Source organism: Ascaphus truei, chromosome 7, assembly GCF_040206685.1.
Source record: "Ascaphus truei isolate aAscTru1 chromosome 7, aAscTru1.hap1, whole genome shotgun sequence".
NCBI lineage: Eukaryota > Metazoa > Chordata > Amphibia > Anura > Ascaphidae > Ascaphus > Ascaphus truei.
In genome coordinates, this window is record NC_134489.1 from 100,672,017 (window position 1) to 100,690,585 (window position 18,569).

General features: G+C 44.2%; 1 protein-coding gene, 1 long non-coding RNA gene and 2 other non-coding genes across 5 annotated transcripts in view; all 4 read left to right on the forward strand.

The window, feature by feature from the left end:
* Positions 1-18,569, forward strand: part of LOC142499805 (histone H2B-like) — a 24,353-nt gene continuing 5,784 nt past the window's right edge. The window contains exon 1 of the mRNA XM_075609683.1: positions 1-142. Within this exon, the coding sequence (XP_075465798.1) occupies positions 5-142 (138 nt within the window). The 5' untranslated portion in view covers positions 1-4. The remainder of the gene's footprint in view (positions 143-18,569) is intronic.
* Positions 3,052-6,630, forward strand: LOC142498578 (uncharacterized). 2 transcript variants are annotated; one of them, XR_012802494.1, is made up of 5 exons: positions 3,052-3,116; positions 3,892-3,992; positions 4,535-4,667; positions 5,399-5,486; positions 5,782-6,630. It is a non-coding gene; the product is annotated as an uncharacterized LOC142498578 (long non-coding RNA). The 2 variants fall into 2 exon arrangements; XR_012802493.1 differs by having other exon boundaries at positions 5,399-5,481.
* On the forward strand, positions 4,338-4,452 carry LOC142500359 (small nucleolar RNA SNORD89). The gene has a single exon (XR_012802918.1). It is a non-coding gene; the product is annotated as a small nucleolar RNA SNORD89 (small nucleolar RNA).
* Positions 5,549-5,661, forward strand: LOC142500357 (small nucleolar RNA SNORD89). Its single transcript, XR_012802916.1, has one exon. It is a non-coding gene; the product is annotated as a small nucleolar RNA SNORD89 (small nucleolar RNA).

The following is an 18,569-nucleotide window of genomic DNA, read 5'->3' on the forward strand; positions in this document are numbered from 1 at the left end:
CAAGATGAAAGCTACTGCAGTGGCCAGGACTGATGTGGGGGGTTCCCGTGTGAGGAAGGTGTCCCTGCTTGTCCCAGTGAAGAAGAACATAAGAAAACACAAGCAGGAATATTCCAGCTATCTCTACAGAGCCATAAAGCAGGTAGGTCTCTAGCACAGACTGCAGGGGGGTGGGTATGCTACTTTAAAGATAATTTAGGTTAATAGTGATGTTAAAATGTTTAGCCATGCAGCTAAAACCTGACCTGTTGAGGGGAAAGGGGGGAGGGCTTGAGGAATGGAGTTGAGCACCTCTGGTCTATGGGAAGGTGATTCTACTGGGATCAGGGATCGCTTGTAAATGTTTCCTACATCTAGGCCTAAAGTTTTAGATTTTTAGTTGGAGATACACTTACACTTGTGCTCTGTATTATGGTAAATCCATAACCTGAAATGAATTAAAATGATACTATATATGCACACCTATTTGTACTATATTTTTAAGCCTAGATAATGTGTATATAACATTTGTAGCTGTTAAAGTTAAAATTACTTCTACTTTATAAGAAACGGACAACTGGATCAATGTCTGCTTCTTTATATAGCACCACTAATGTATGCAATACTTTCTAGAATTATACAGTTGGTATTAAGAGGTAATAATATACAAAGTTTCACACGTTAAACAATAGGAATTGGGGACTCGGCCCTACAGAGCTGCTGGGCTAAATTGAGTAATACACTTACAGAACATGAAAAGAGCAACTGCAGTAAAGAACCTGTTTAATGGGACAGCGGTGCGGGTGTGAGGTACACTCAGGCCTAAATTTAAAAAGTGCTTTGTGAGATTTCAGTGCTTTGAGGTGAGACTCCAGGCCTGACTTGCAGATTGGAGGGGTGTCACATTGCATGTCCTGTTGGTTTGTGATGAGAGCTATTGACAACTGTCTCTGTTAGGTACACCCAGATATGAGCCGGTGCCGGTGGGCTGCGGACCCTGGGAATAGAGGCCTAGTCGGCAGTGCCGGTTTTAGTCTCGTTGCTGCAGAAGCTGCCAGACTCTCTCTGTATAACACGAGAAACGCCATAACCAGCCGGGAGGTCCAGACTGCCCTGAAACTGCTGTACACTGGGGGACGTACGGTTCCTACAGTGGGGGCGTCCAACCCGTAAGTGGGACACTTTCTGCGTGTCACAAGGTCAGGTGGACGGAGGTTTTTATCTCTTTGGACTAAAGTGCTGCTGTTTATGGATTATGGCTCTGTAATTGCAGCTGCCCTCACCCCCGCCTTCTCGGGAATAATGTTTGTTCTGTTAATTACCATTGAAAACGTCTAATGGGATTTCCTAACTGGGAGTGACTCCCCCTGACACCCACTGGACAATTTCTCAGAGAGTGACTAATAAGATGGTGCTTTATGGATTTGCCACACCGCTGGTTTTTCCCGTCCAACTGTGAAATTGCTGTCTTTAAATAATTTTAATGTTGAAATAAAAATATTTTTAATTTACATAATGCTGCATGACTGACTCGCTTCATTTTAAAAATGGTTACAAAATCAGTATACATTTGATGGTCCTGGGGACTCATTACTTGGTAACATAATCAGTGGAGGAATATGAACAGGCAGCGAGTCCATCTTTAGGTTGTTTTGTTGGATTTAGACATGCCGTCGGTCACCATTTTATGCCTCAATTGCAGTTTTATTTATTAAAGTTTTGTCAACTAGTAAATCTTCAAAAATTCTATTTCTACAGGTTAAGGATCACAAAGTTGCTGGGGAACACTTAATGGTGGTTGTGACCTTCTGCAATAGTCTATGACCCGGGCCTCGTGACTTGCCCAAATTTTAAAGCCGTGGTGCAGCTCTGGGGGATAACTTGGTTCCCGAGATGCTTTGCCGGTAAAGGTAACGGTTTACAGTCCCCTTCTGCAGAAACAAAATGGCGGCTTCAATCTCAGGTGGCTGAAAATAGCACAGTTCTGCTCTGGCGACCCAATGGTTCCCATCGTGTAGGGGAGGGAAAGGGGGTTTTATGGGTGGGATTGCAGCTTTCAGAGCAGTAATTGTATCATTTGGTTGGGCTTTTAAATGCTGAAACAAACCTGAACATGGGGGTACAGCTGTTGTGGCAGTATCTTCAATACGACTTCACTGTCGGCCATGAGAAGCCTCCGCTGTTCCTAAAGGCTCAAACAATGGGGTCTATTGTACAGTAGTGTCTCTGTGACAAAGGGCCGATCAGAATCTATGGTGACCCTGATGGGCTGTCCTGTCCGCGTGGCAGCCCTAGATGACCAGCCTATCGCTGTTACTGGGGGAAGGGCGCAAAACTGATCTACTTGTAGATGTAAGTATACAGTTATATTCTATTGCTTTATATTAGTGTGGGGATGTTTCAACAAAGTAATATAACCACAATTACGGCCTCACTGAGGCACCTACAAATCATGAATAGAAACATGGCAGTGTTATAACACTATTACAGCCTTTTATATAACACTGGGGGATATAATAACTTTATTTTAGAGCTCTTGTCTCCCAATGGGATTTATAAGGGGAGGATCTATGTGTGGGGGTATTTAATAACATGCATGTATGCCTATTCTGGGGGACATTGGAGGTTCTACTGGGAGCTACTATATCATACACTCCCTGGCCAAAGTCTGACACTGAGACATGGCAGAACATAAGGTGCCCATTCTCCTTCCCAGCAAAATATCCCACCCATACAGAGCCCCCTGCTGGGTAACTGCAGTGTCAGCACCAGGCTGGGGAGGCGGGGAGCTGCCCCCTGTAATAAGCCTCATTCTATCACTCCCTGCACATGCGCCTCGGGTACTTGGCGCAACCATTGTGGTAAGAGGGGGGACCTCCACTTTAAATACAAATAGGATTTAGGGTTTCTTTAGTGTGTTCTGTGACCCAGACATAAAATAACCCTAAAGTATGGAAACGACTTAATTATCTGCGCAGAGATAATATTTCTAGAGATATTTTCCAACATTACCAGCCTGTTTCCCCCCCTTCCTAAATAGATCCTTCCGCCTCGGGGGGGGGGGGGGTGACTTGGAGCAAAAGACCACGTGATCTGACTGCATGTAGCAAGATGGCGGCCCGCAGGAGAGCAGCATGGTGAGTAACCGCTGTGTAACCTGCACAGAGGGCTCTGAGCGCGGGTATTGTGCCCGGCAGGTTACAGGGCTCCCTGGGGGCAGCAGTGTGTATCCCAGGTGGGGCTGCGGCACCTCACATGGTTTTGCAGAGTCAGATCTCATTACAATCTGGGGATCTGTTGTGGACATTCCAGGAGATCCTGTGGCGATCCCCACTGGCCGCCGCTTCCCTGGCAGTGATTAGCAATGTCTTTCCCTGGCAATGTAACATGTTACTGCATCTCTTTACAAGATGCTGTGCCCGCGGCTCTCTCCCCTATTCCTAAGGCCTCTGACTGCAGATGTAGGATGTGAGGGGAAGGCAGGAGAGGGCTGGGTAGGTGTCCGTGTAGAAGTCTTTATGGGATTAATACATACAAATGAGGGGAGTGAAAGGTGGGGTGAGAATACATACAGGACAGCAAGTAGGAGAGTTATTGGTGACGCTGTAGATTCTCATGCCTTCCACTGCTTAATGAAGTTGTTACATTCAGGTCATGTATTTCATTGCAATCACTCCTGCTTCCCTTGCCACTACTGTCACTTATTGCTAATGAATCTGCCGTTGGCATTATTATAACTAATAAATTCTGGAATATCACAAACCTATTCTGGGCCAGACATACCTTAACCTTTATATGGCTGTCTAAAGGCTTACAATCCCTTAAACAGTTCACTTATTTCCTGCTAACCGGAATCTCCGATTGTGTTATGAGCAGAAGCTGATTGAGGAATTAAATCTTTTCTTCATGTAGGAGCTGGAGTCAGCTGCATGCCATTTACAGAGATTCCTGTGAACCTGAAGCCAACCTCGGTACAAGCTGAACTGTCTCTGGGTTCCTTACCATCGGTCTGAGTACGTTGAGTTATGGGCAGGCAAGGCGTTGCTGGCCCCTCTAGCGGCAAAATCTGAAAGACGTACAAAAGGTTTTACTAATTTGGGTACTGCCATCCCTGTAACTTTCAGCAGCACATTCAAATTATGCCCCATCCTCCATTTAACTAGCAACTAGAGTTGTAATGAGACCCACAGTCTCAATTTTATGCACAAGAAAATCTTGTACAACTTATGTTATTGGAAATCGATCTGCTTTGTGGCTGCTACTTCCCTTGGAAGAGGATGGGTTGTCCTGGGCAGTAGGATTTGTACTAGTGTTCTGGCCCCTTCCCAACCCCAGTGTGGGAGCGCTAACATACTGCTGCTTGGGAATGATGACATTAAAGGCCGAATTGCAGCGCCTCCTTTGAGCAGTTTTCTCTCTACAAGGTGGCACGATGACAAATCTCCTTGAAGCGAAAACAGAACTGACCCTGGCAGCAGCATGCTTGGTTCTCCAGCCGGTCTTGTATTGATCGTGTCCTTCTGGTTAAAGGCCAACTTCATTGTCTTGTTGCTAGGTACACCTCAGTACTGGAATGTGTGGGTGAGGATGTGGACCCCATGGATTGAGACATCTCACTGCAGATGTCTTTGCATCTCCTGACTGGTTATGGCAGTTAACGTAAAGAACAGGGAGACTGGTGCACTAAAGTAAGTAAAATATTTGATTTTATTGTATAAAAAGAATATCCGAATTTGCAATTCAGAATACATTGCTATGCTGCTGTGAACGCACCAAAGTGCAAATCTTTGGTAGCAGAATAAAGGGCGTCTGGCATGCAAGGTCTCCACTACAAGAGCATACGGTCCACAGAAATTTTGCTTCTGTTGCGCTTGATCATGAATTAAGCTTTTTTTTTTTCCCTTTGTTTCTCTCGTGCACTGGGCCCACACTCCACTCCTTTTTCACTATAATTTTATTTATTTTACACACCACCAGATAAATCTCCACTGTTCAACACCATCACTAGCAGTAGTGCCCAGGATCTGTAGTCTTCATATGACCCCTGTTTGGTAACTGGTACAGCCTATCTCCTTGGGGAAAGATGTCTAACTACTACAAAGAATTGTTGCTGGGCTTTTTCTGGGGGGCAATGATGGTTAGAACGCGTGACCTGGTAACATTTTAATCTTGTTCTTGAGCAACTTTATAATTACACAGAACTTTAAGGAACCCTAGATTTAAGAGCGGTACAGGCACATTAATTGTGTACTTCAATATTTTGTAGCACATAAAGTTAACTTGTTACATTTCATGGTCCTAAAACAAGGTGCCGTGTCATGTTAAACATGTACCCATGTCTTTGGGTGCCACCAATATTGGGGCAACCTCTTGGTGTTTCTTGCATTGCTTTCTCATGCTGCTTCCCTCCCCACTACAGGTTATTGGGCCCCCAGATTACATAACCAGGACAGGAAAACTTCCAATTGCTGTTACATTGGGATTCCAACCCAGAAGCTGCAGGTAATGTGCGTATTTTGTTTCTTCTGTTATAGTAACTAAATTAATTGGAGTGGGAGAGTTGTAGTTGGCTGAGGAATGATGACAGAAAAGGCCGAATTACAGTGCTTCCTCTAGCAGTTTTCTCTCTGTGGGAGGCATGATGACAAAACTCCTTGAAGCGACATTAAAACTGACCTCAGCAGCACCTGCCTCTTGCATTCTGCAAAAGTAGAAAATAAACTCTCTCCTCTTAGGATAAGGGGGATGTTGGAAGTTTAAACATCTTAATCGTGTAACACTTGCCAATCTTTCTCCCCCCAGATGCTGTGGATCTGCTGCTTTCAGTCTACAGGATTTAAAGTGACGTAAAGTCTGATTCCTACGCAATGGCAAAATATCAATCCTGTGACCCTTTTTGTGGATGTGACGAGTTTGGAGACTGGAGCTGTGTCAATTTTGGCTGCATGTGTAGTGACAATGGGAAGCTCTTAAGTGGTTTTTAATTTTTTTTTTTTGTAAATTAATTTGTATACTAGCTCTTTTTTTTTTTTTTTTTGCTGCGCCAATTCACTTTAAGGGATAACTGGATATGGTTACAATGCTTCTATGTATTTTAGATCTCGTGTCTGAACTTTGGCAAGCCAATCTCAATAAAATTGATAATAAAATTACAAAATTGTGGCATTGCTTCAAAGACACAGGTGGCAGATGTGTCAGTGCTGAGGTAATAAAAGGTAAAAGCTTTCCTGTCGTGGCTGGTCTCTGCAAAATGTCTTCCCATCTACATTTTGCCAAAGATTCCGACATACAGAACAGTGGGGAAAGGCTGAAAATGGATCAAAGGGCTTGCAAACACTGTTTGATTATGCGTCTTGATTTAGCAACTGATTGTATATTTGCTGCACAGTGATACCTATTTACTGACCCATGTGTACTGCGCACCTAAATAAACGTGTGTGGTTTGTAACATTCTGTACATGCTGCATGTATTACATAAAAAGCTGTACTAAGGCTGCATACACTTTTTTTTTTTTTTTTTGTTTTGTTTTTTGTTTCAATCTTTTTATTGTTTTAGAGAGATAGACATCCTACAATAAGCATTTCCATATAAATGGTACATAATGACAATCTTACGCTTCGATTAAATTAAATATTACATTTAAACATGAACATTGCATTGTTGTGTTTTTTGTTTGTTTTTTCTTCCCCTATGTATCTTCTTTCTTTTGTTGTGATCTAGAATCCTCTTTCAAAGCTTTATTGGGGAAGCAGCTGCTTCCTTGTGTATCTCTCTGTGAAAAGACAAAGGATAATAGAGAGCAGAAAAGAGGAAGGGGGGGGGGGGAAGTTAGGAGTAGTCAGTCCTGACATTTGGTGGCTCAACTCCTAAGGTTGTTAATCCTCTGACCAGATTTCCCAGATCTTGTGGAATTTATCTACCTTTTGGGCCGAGAGGAGTTCCATCACCTTGATTTCCCTGATTCTTCTCAATACTAAATAATAATAAAGACAGAGGTCATTACACTATGCTCATATTACTTGACCTCTCTGCAGCATTTGACACCGTGGACCTCCCTCTTCTCCTTCATATTCTCCATACTCTTGGTATTCGGAACAAAGCTCTATCCTGGAACAAAGCTCTATCCTGGATCTCATCCTACCTCTCCCATCGTACTTTCAGTGTCTCTTCTGCTAACACCTCTATTGATCTTTCTGGGGGGGTGGTACCCCAGGGCTCTGTCCTGGGACCTCTTCTCTTTTCTCTGTACACACTCTCTCTAGGTGACCTAATAACATCATTTGGGTTTAAATATCACCTCTATGCTGACGACACACAAATATACTTTTCAACACCCGACCTTACACCTGCTGTACAGTTTCTGAATGTCTCTCTTCTATATCATCCTGGATGGCCCTCTGCCGCCTTAAACTCAACATGGCAAAAACAGAGCTCCTCATACTGCCTCCCAAACCTGGCCCTACTACCTCCTTCCACATTACTGTTGGAACTACGATCATTCACCCAGTAGCCCAAGCACGCTGCCTAGGGGTCACACTCGACTCCTCTCTCACATTCACCCCTCACATTCAAAACATTTCTAAAACCTGTCACTTTTTCCTCCGCAATATAACAAAGATACGCCCTTTCCTCTGTTGCTCGACTGCTAAAACTCTGACTCAGGCCCTCATTCTCTCCCGTCTTGATTACTGTAACCTCCTGCTGTCCGGCCTTCCTGCCTCTCACCTGTCTCCCCTACAATCTATCCTAAATGCTGCTGCCAGAATCACTACTCTTTCCTAGATCTGTCTCAGCGTCTCCCCTCATGAAATCCCTCTCCTGGCTTCCTATCAAATCCCGCATCTCACACTCCATTCTTCTCACTTTTAAAGCTTTACACTATTCTGCCCCTGCTTACATCTCAGCCCTAATTTCTCGCTATGCACCATCCCGACTCTTGCGTTCTGCTCATGAATGTCTTCTTTCTACCCCCTTTGTATCTAAAGCCCTCCCCCGCCTTAAACCTTTTTCACTGACTGCCCCACACCTCTGGAATGCCCTTCCCCTCAGTACCCGACTAGCACCCTCTCTATCCACCTTTAAGACCCAACTTAAGACACACTTGCTTAAAGAAGCATATGAATAGCACTGTGAATATTCTGAACACATGTTACATAAAGCTTGGCCCCCTGCAGACGCACTTACCAGAACTCCCTCCTACTGTCTCTGTACGTTCTCCCTACCTACCAATTAGACTGTAAGCTCCTCGGGTCAGGGACTCCTCTTCCTTAATGTTACGTTTATGTCTAAAGCACTTATTCCCATGATCTGTTATTTATATTATCTGTTATTTATTTGATTACCACATGTATTACTACTGTAAAGCGCTATGTACATTAATAGCGCTATATAAATAAAGACATACAATACTGTCTGTTTGGAGGGAGCATTGATCTTTTTCCAGGCCGCAGCAATCGAGCAACGGGCTGCTGTGAAGACATGGTTTATCATTTTACTCTCTTGCGGCTGTAGGCCCTCTATAGGTTTAGCTAAGATAGACAGCGGGTCCACCTCTATCTCCACCCCCAGGTGTTCTCGTATCATCATTGTTTGTATCAAGAGCCAGAACCCCTGAATTTTTGGACAATTCCACCAGATATGAGCCATATCTCCTCTTTGCCCACACGCATACACATTTTTTAGTAATAAGATCTTCAGTCGGGTATGTTACTTTAAAGACCGTGTGACCTGGCCCAGCTTGTCCCTCCTTCCCTAAACATTGTGATATTTCTGGTCATGCTGCCAGACAGGACTGCACATTCCAGGGATAAGTTACAAGAGAAATAACCTTATCCAGGACAATTTCAGGTAATCAGTGATTGAAATAAACAACTCATGTAACCGTTCCCAGAACTTCCCCCATTTAATGACTTATATGGCAGGTGCAGTCAGCGTTGGGTCTGTCTGGTTTGGCCAGGAACTCCCTCTACAAGAAGCTATTCTCCTGCCGGTCTCCCTGTATAACAAGAGAAGCGCCATCACCAGCAGGGAGATCCCCACAGCTGTAACATGTGCTACCTACGGGTCTCTGCCTGCAGCATCTGACGACACCAAAGCCGGGTCACACTGCACAAGGGGCAGCTGATGTGTTAATATTCACAATGGTTTTATTTATACATGTTCTGTGTAACAAAGGTATTTTAATTATAGCTGGTGGTGGTTTGTTTTATTTTTATAGCATGATGAGTTGGCCAGAAAAACAATCTGCAGAAATGTTTGGAAGGTCAACAGGTTTATGCTAAAACAGGAAAACATCAGTGTTGGGTAATTTTTTTTTTTAATTTTGGACTGTCTATATTTTATGACAAGCTTTCAAGAGCTGTACTTACTCCGGTCAAGCAAGTATTGACCTGAGTAAGATTAAAGCTTTAAAATATCAATTGTTCGTCCAAATAATTAAAAAAAAAAATCACCTAATGTACTAATTTATTCTTCACTATTGACACTGGATTAACAGCTATATATACTTACTTCATCCTAAAATATGAAAGATGATGTACAGGCAGTCCTCGGTTATCCAACACAATGCGTTACTCAAAATGGCGTTGGATAGCGAAACGTCTTAAAGCGAAACACGTTTTCCCATAGGAACCCAGTTTAAATGAAAGGTTCCGTTCCTGAAGGCATTTTTAATGCTAAAATACACAAAATATTTTACTCAGGCAATAAGATATGCAGCACACACATAAATTATATAGTGTATATACTGTATTATATATATAATATAACATAATATATCATGAAATGTAATAATATAATATATTATATAGTATAATATTATATGATATATATATTATATACACATAAACAACTTTGCAAAGCGTTGTAAGAGCGTTGGATAAGCCATTTTGGCGCTGTAAAAATGAATATAGGTATGCATTGCATAGCGTTGGATACGCCATTCAATGTAAAGCGAAGCGGTGTAAAACGAGGACTGCCTGTACTTTAAATCACCATTTACCATAATCTGCTGTCCCCTTCCCACTGGGTTACACTGGTTCCTAAACTGTTTGAAGGGGTGATTGGTTGTGCTTTGTTTTTTGGTTGGTGTGGCACTAGTGTATTCTGGAGCAACCACTTATCCTTGGAACAGTGGTTGTTTTGAGGTTAGAACTGTGGATCAGCTGTGGGGGGTGGGACACCCATGTCTCCCCCCCCCCCCCCACCCCACCCCCCCCCCCCAAATATAATTTGCATGCCAGCCTGCTGCTTTAACCGATACTGCAGGTTTCTGTGTGAATCTCATGGTTTGCTACAGCCTTGTGCAACATGGTCCCTTGAAGTGTATGATGGCGGTGTTATCTTTAAGAGTTGAAATACATGTAGGATAAAGACTGCCTCAAAATATACTGTAGGTGCTAGTGGTGAATCTATTATTTAGGGCAGGAAGGGATTTAACTAATAGGGGAGGGGGGGGGGGAGAACTGAAAGAGATTTCTTTGCCTTGGTGCCAGCACAGTACAGGCGTGTATATTTTTCAATTAACGGCTGTTGTGGATGGGACTAGAGACTGTAAACCAATTTAACACAAGAAGGATTATTTAATTATATTGGTGTCATCAAAGGGACTTTATGGCTGGGAGCAAAGCAAACTGCAGCACTCTGCCTCTTACTGATGGGGAAACAATTGTAGCAATATTCAGTGGGAAATAAAACTATACTCTTCCTTACCAAAAAACCCTGCAGAAAATGTTGATACATCAATATCTCTAACAAAGGAGGAGACACAGATTAGAATTTGTTTTGAAGCTGAAGGAACTGCCAATCCCAGCCTCCCCGTCCCTTGAAAGTTTCAATAGTAAGCAGATAGTGTCTCACTTACTGTCTTGTAGTGTCCTTAATGTACGACTCGCTGGGAGACGTCAATAATGAGTAATCTCACAATATTCTGTCATACCGACACCCACATTTTTAGGCCTGAATTCCTCAATCTCACTGATTTGTGGCCCTTGGATCTCAGGGTTATGCATGAAATCTATGTTGGCATTTTAAATTAGAAGGGCAATAAGGCACTACAGTTGTATGGCTGCCAACAAAGAGTAATATATAGTGTATACATAACACCAAAAGAGCTAGTCCCTGCAGACGCACTTACCAGAACTCCCTCCTACTGTCTCTGTACGTTCCCCCTACCTACCAATTAGACTGTAAGCTCCTCGGAGCAGGGACTCCTCTTCCTTAATGTTACTTTAATGTCTGAAGCACTTATTCCCATGACCTGTTATTCATATTATTTGTTATGTATATGATTACCACGTGTATTACTGCTGTGAAGCGCTATGTACATTAATGGCGCTATATAAATAAAGAAAAAACATGAATGATCCAGGGCAACTTCGGATTTTCTTAATGAAATTTAATCAGCACAAAACACTGTGTTGCCCTGGATCATTCATTTTTCCCCCCTCTATATACTAGATTTTTAGGCAGATATTCCTGAACCAGGAGCACCGGTGAACTGCAAGTATCGTTTCTTTATTCCATGTGGCGTGCAGCTCCCCTTACCCTATTGCTATATAAATAAAGACATACAATACAATATTTGATGGTAATGAAACTCCTGCAGTGCTCAATGGCTCACTTAGCAAATAAGAGGTTAACTGAGCGAGGAACATTTGCCTGTGTAGCAGCCTGTACAGTAAAGATGACACTGTTTATTTTTTATTCTCATGCCACATTTACCAGGGACAGGCTTACATTATCCATGTTTGTGTCTCATCCCAATTAGGGAAATTAAATAACTAGCTTTGGAAAGTTAGAAACAGATAATTTGGTGGCAGATCTAATCTGCCCATTCTCTTATCTGTTGTATAACCTCAGACAGAAACTAATTGACCCTTGTCTTTTTATATATATATTTACGATAACCCTGTGCCTATCACAAGCACGTTTTAATTCCCTTAATGTATCGACCACCTCTGCTGGGAAGCTGTTCCACTAATCCACCACTCTTTCCATGAGGAAATACTTCCTCACATTTCCCACGAGCTCTTGGTCCCTGTAGGTAATTTGCAGACTTTAATAACTGGCCCTACAAGCATGTCCTCTGTTTAACTCTTTCAGTGCCAGAAGGGCCAATGCACCACATATGTAACCGCAGAGTATCACCTGGGCTGCAGGAAGATCCCATCACATTGATTGAATGGGCCCCTGACTCCCAGCTGAGGCTTGTGATTCAATGAGTGGGTGAGGGGCTGTGTATACAGGTGCATGCTGTATATAAAGTGCCTTCCAAAGGGACACATGTCTGTGGAGCAGTTGAGTGTGTCTTGGAGGGACTGTGTTGTATTGGGGTAAGTGTTCCCTATTTGCTCCAGTGAAAGATTACAGGTTTTGCACATACAGGATATTTACCAGTGATGTCAACTTACTTCCTAAATAGACATTGAATCATGCACAATGAGTCTAAAATCTTAATCTGTTTAGTTTGTGGCTTGAAAGACCAGTGATATGATTCACATGGCTCAGTAACACTTGTCTGGCTGATCTAGAACACGTATCCCGTGTAACTGTTGTTATTGAGCACTGATCTAGTCTTCTGCATATTAATCTAATGTATTTTACACTTCATAACATCTGTGTAAGTGGTGGCTACATTGTGTCTTTTTAGTAGCCAAGATGAAAGCTACTGCAGTGGCCAGGACTGATGTGGGGGGTGCCTGTGTGAGGAAGAAGTCCCTGCTTGTCCCAGTGAAGAAGAACATAAGAAAACACAAGCGGGAATATTCCAGCTATCTCTACAGAGCCATAAAGCAGGTAGGTCTCTAGCACAGACTGCAGGGGGGAATATACCTCTTTGTAGATTTTAAAAGCATTTTAACACAACTAGCAACCCAAGGGTGGGAGGTGTGTGTGTGTGTGTGTGTGTGTGTGTGTGTGTGTGTGTTATCATCCATCTTTAATAAGACTGTTTTTTATATTCTGGGCACTTGCTATGCTCTATAAATGGACTTGATGCTCCCATACACACACTTGTATTCCCTTTCCTTTCTTTAAAGGATTGGTCACAATTGTCATTGAGTTTACATTGGTCGTATTAATCGGCTCCTTGTGACCTTGGGCAAGTCACTTTATCTCCCTGTGCCTCAGGCACCAAAAACATAGATTGTAAGCTCTACGAGGCAGGGACTTGTGCCTGCAAAATGTCTCTGTAAAGCGTTGCGTACCATTAGCAGCTCTATACAAGAACATGCTATTATTATTATTAATTGTCATTGAGTTTACATTGGTGGTATTAATTGGCACCACATGTAGTTCCAGTGAGCAGAGCGCCCCCCCACCATGCAGACACTGCCTAATACACAGGATATCAAAGCTCTCCTAAGAGCCAGCATGTCTTGCACTCTGACAGCCTCCAATGCATATATGTAGCTGGCTCCCTGATGGCTGACGTACAGAATAACAATGTTTGCGTGTTGCTCATTTGTTGTTTTCAGGGTGAGATTGTAGAAATAACTGATAGTATACCGCTCACCAGGTGGCAAATAATATAGCCGGTGCAAAGGGATGGTACTGGCATAGCAAGTGAATAGGAAGACAACAGAGAGATCTCCCACAGATCCCTTTTACCACTGCACAGACAGGCTAATAGAATAGATAGCAAGGATATAATGCTTCTTGATATAAATAGGAGTAGACTGTAGGGGAGACCTTGGTAACTGCACCCAAGAGATTGTAGATACATTTTGAAAGTATAAAGTGTTTTTGCCATTGATAGGGCTACAATTTATTTAAATAAGGCCCTCTGATTTGTATCAACATGTCTCTTATTTTATATAGTGCCATGTGTTGCAGAATTACACAGGGAAATGTGTTCAACAATCACAAATGGGGACTCCCTGCCCTACTGGGCTTATCTAAAGGGAATAATGGGAGATATTCAGAGTACAGGAATAACTGCAGTGTAGAACATGGCAGGGGGTCAGTAGCTCTGCCGTGTAGAACATGGCAGGGGGTCAGTAGCTCTGCCGTGTAGAACATGGCAGGGGGTCAGTAGCTCTGCCGTGTAGAACATGGCAGGGGGTCAGTAGCTCTGCCGTGTAGAACATGGCAGGGGGTCAGTAGCTCTGCCGTGTAGAACATGGCAGGGGGTCAGTAGCTCTGCCGTGTAGAACATGGCAGGGGGTCAGTAGCTCTGCCGTGTAGAACATGGCAGGGGGTCAGTAGCTCTGCCGTGTAGAACATGGCAGGGGGTCAGTAGCTCTGCCGTGTAGAACATGGCAGGGGGTCAGTAGCTCTGCCGTGTAGAACATGGCAGGGGGTCAGTAGCTCTGCCGTGTAGAACATGGCAGGGGGTCAGTAGCTCTGCCGTGTAGAACATGGCAGGGGGTCAGTAGCTCTGCCGTGTAGAACATGGCAGGGGGTCAGTAGCTCTGCCGTGTAGAACATGGCAGGGGGTCAGTAGCTCTGCCGTGTAGAACATGGCAGGGGGTCAGTAGCTCTGCCGTGTAGAACATGGCAGGGGGTCAGTAGCTCTGCCGTGTAGAACATGGCACGGGGTCAGTAGCTCTGCCGTGTAGAACATGGCGGCAGGGGGTCAGTAGCTCTGCCGTGTAGAACATGGCGGCAGGGGGTCAGTAGCTCTGCCGTGTAGAACATGGCGGCAGGGGGTCAGTAGCTCTGCCGTGTAGAACATGGCGGCAGGGGGTCAGTAGCTCTGCCGTGTAGAACATGGCGGCAGGGGGTCAGTAGCTCTGCCGTGTAGAACATGGCGGCAGGGGGTCAGTAGCTCTGCCGTGTAGAACATGGCAGGGGGTAAGTAGCTCTGCCGTGTAGAACATGGCAGGGGGTAAGTAGCTCTGTCGTGTAGAACATGGCAGGGGGTCAGTAGCTCTGCCGTGTAGAACATGGCAGGGGGTCAGTAGCTCTGCCGTGTAGAACATGGCAGGGGGTCAGTAGCTCTGCCGTGTAGAACATGGCAGGGGGTCAGTAGCTCTGCCGTGTAGAACATGGCAGGGGGTCAGTAGGTGCATCAGGAGTGAGGAGTATTCTGAGACCTAAATTAATCAAGTGCTTTGCTGAGGCGGTGAGACTTCAGGCCTGAATTGATGATGAGGGGTGTCACATTGCATGTTCTGTGTTTGTGATGAGCGCTATTGACAACTGTCTCTGTTAGGTACACCCAGATATGAGCCGGTGCCGGTGGGCTGCGGACCCTGGGAATAGAGACCTAGTCGGCAGTGACGGTTTTAGTCTCGTTGCTGCAGAAGCTGCCAGACTCTCTCTGTATAACACGAGAAACGCCATAACCAGCCGGGAGGTCCAGACTGCCCTGAAACTGCTGTACACAGGGGGACGTGCGGTTCCTACAGTGGGGGCGTCCAACACGTAAGTGGGACACTTTCTGCGTGTCACAAGGTCAGGTGGACAGATCAGTCTTTCCTTCAACGAGCATGCTGCAGTTTATGGACTATGGCTCTGTAGTTACAGCTGCCCACATCCCCATGCAGACTGGAGCCTAAGCAGACATGTTTTTGTTCAGTTCATTACCAGCGAACTCTCCTACCTAATGGGGTTTCCAAACTGCGGGAGTGACTCCCTCTGACACCCATTGGACAATTTCTCAAGGAATAAGAGCTCTACAAGATGGTGCTTAAGGAACTTGTAAAAATGTTGATACTCCCCTTTCCTCAACTTAATTGATAAATTGCTGCTTTAATCAGATTTTAATATGTTGGATAAATAAAAATAATTTTATTATTACTCTGAATTTTTTTTGTCTTAACACTGGCGTATTTGATTCAACTTCAAATGGTAAAGAATATCAGTATAAATGTGTAACTCAATAGGCTGATGGTGTGCAAGTCCATTTTAGATTTAACTTGTCTAGCTGCCCCCCCCTTGGGACTACTAGTTCAGTAAGGGGTTTAACTGTGGCTCACTCTGGTTACTCTCCTCCCCATCATATGATGTACGATGATTATGCAGAAGGGAAGCCACTGTTTGTGTATCTTGTGACCAGTGATGTCATTATAGGCAGATAGCAGGGTGTTAATCTAGGTCCACCTCATTTTCTAGGAACGGGTTCTGCTATGACCCATCTGGAGTCCTGTGTATAGCTTAATGCAAGGGTGCGCAAACTGGGGGGTGGGAGATTTTTTTTTTTGGGGGGGGGGGGCGTGGCACGGGCGGTTGAAGAGGTCCGTCGCGCTTCCCTAAGGCATTTAAATTAAATTCCGGGGGACCGCGTGAGGCCTCTGCAACCTCTACCCGAGATTCAGCTGGCTCTGGGCCCATCCCCATGGCAATGTGGTGTCAAATGATGTCACTTAACATGACCCTGCGGTGTCATTTGATGCCGCATTGCCATGGGCACGTGATGCCACGGGGCACGTGATATCACACGACCCTGCAATGTCATTTGATGCTGAGGTAAAGGAGGGGGGCACGAGGAGAGCAGGCAGGGGGGCGCAGCAAGGAACGTTGGCTCACTCCTGGCTTAATGTATTGTCCTGTCACCCTTCCCTCTTCAGTTCTGGAAGCTACCCTTACAGTGAGCACCAGGTGTACGGGTCTGAGATTGTTCTCACTATTGGGAAGGAGGAACCCTGCTTTTAGAAAGGAGCTCTTTGCTAGTAACTCTTGAGTGTTTCGATCGGCCCAACCAGAAAGTCAATATTGCAAGCCTGAGCAGATGGGTATGGAGGAAGCATGAGCTACTCAGTAGCAGGTTCTAATTCAGGGACCTGGAGTGTGTTCCGGAAGTCCATTTTAACATGGGGCATCTCTAACTTAATGCAAGAGGCTGCCAATGTAAAGCTAAGTGCAGGTAACAAGCAAAGTACTTCTCTCTCTCCCCCTCCCCCCCCTACGTAGGAGAGAGCTACTGTACAAAGGGGAAGAAGTCCCGCATATTGTTTGCCACGAGTAATCCGTGAAGTGTGTCCATGTCTGCGAAGCCCGTATTGATGGATTTCTAATAAAGCACTATGTTTTATAAAAGTTCCTGGCCCCCATCCTTGTTACATTTAACCAACCCAGCACCCTGAGCCGGTATGAGACAGAGCATTGCCATTTATATAGTTCAATTCCACAAACTCCTTTTTTTGAGTTGGGATCACCTGATTTTATTGTAGGGGACACTTGACCATTGTGATTACCTAAAACAGTGAGTTGGGATCACCTGATTTTATTGTAGGGGACACTTGACCATTGTGATTACCTAAAACACTGGTTTACTTTTGCAATAGTCTCACCTTGACCAGGGGCTCATTACTTGCCTGAAATAAAAGCAGCAATCCTTAGAATCTAAGGCTTAGATACATGTATAGGTACCGGGCGTCACGGGGGGAGCACCATGGTGATTTTTATTTATTTATTTTTAAATCTTCCGCTTTCTGCAGGCAAATGGGAAGTCACAACGTAAATATTTTTTTTTTCTTAATTTTTTATTTTTTATTTTATTCTACTGAATTTTTTTTTTTAGAAAAATAGAATAATTTTAAAAAAAATAGAATAGAAAAAAAATAGAACATATATATTTTTTAAAAAGAATAGAAAAAAAACCTAAAATAATAGAATAAAAAAATAAATGGAGCGAGGATTAAAAAAAAATAGAATAGGAAAAACAAAATAAGAATAGATAAAAAAAATAGAATAGAATCAAAGAGTAGAATAGGAAAAAAATAGAATAGAATTGAAAGGAAAAAAGAATAGAATAGCCTCCCCTTCCGACTCTGCCTCTCCTTCCCATCCCATGTCAGTTTCAATAGCAATAAGATTGTGTCTCTCACTTGCCTTAAATGACCGGCCTCCCAAGTACGACTCGCTGGGAGACCGCCAGGAAGGAATGATCTCACAAACTCACCCCGACACCCATGTTTTTCCTTCCCACGTCTCACTGATTTAGTGGCCCTTGGATCTTGGGGTTATGCATGAGATCTGTGTTGACATTTTACCTTTTGGGGCATTTTAAGATAGAAGGGGGGCAATAAGGCATATATCTTTATACTATACTAGCTGAGAGCCCCGGCGTTGCCCGGGATGTTTGTGGTGTGGGTGTGGCATTTGGGTGGGGAGTGGTCCACGCGGCCCATGTGCGGTGGTAGTGCTGCTGTGGCTGTACTGATGGTGATTGTATTGGTGTGCTGATTTGGGAGGGTTTGGTGCTGATGTGGGGGTGCGGATGTGGGTGTGCCGATGGGGGAGGTGCAAAGGTGGCGATGTGTGGGTGCTGATGGTGTTGATGGGGGCTGGGAATGGTGGGGAGCCGAGAATGCCAGTGTGCTGGGGGGCATGGGATACCAGTGTGCTGATGTGGTGGTGCTGGGGTGTGTGTGTGTATACATGTTTGTGTGTATACATTGTATGTGTGTGTGTATACATGTGTGTGTGTGTGTGTATGTGTACGTGTGTGTGTATACACGTGTGTGTGTATGTGTATACACACGTGTGTGTGTATACACGTATGTGTGTGTATACACACGTGTGTGTGTATACACGTATGTGTGTGTATACACGTGTGTGTGTATACACGTGTGTGTGTGTATACACGTGTGTGTATACACGTGTGTGTGTGTATACACGTGTGTGTGTGTATACACGTGTGTGT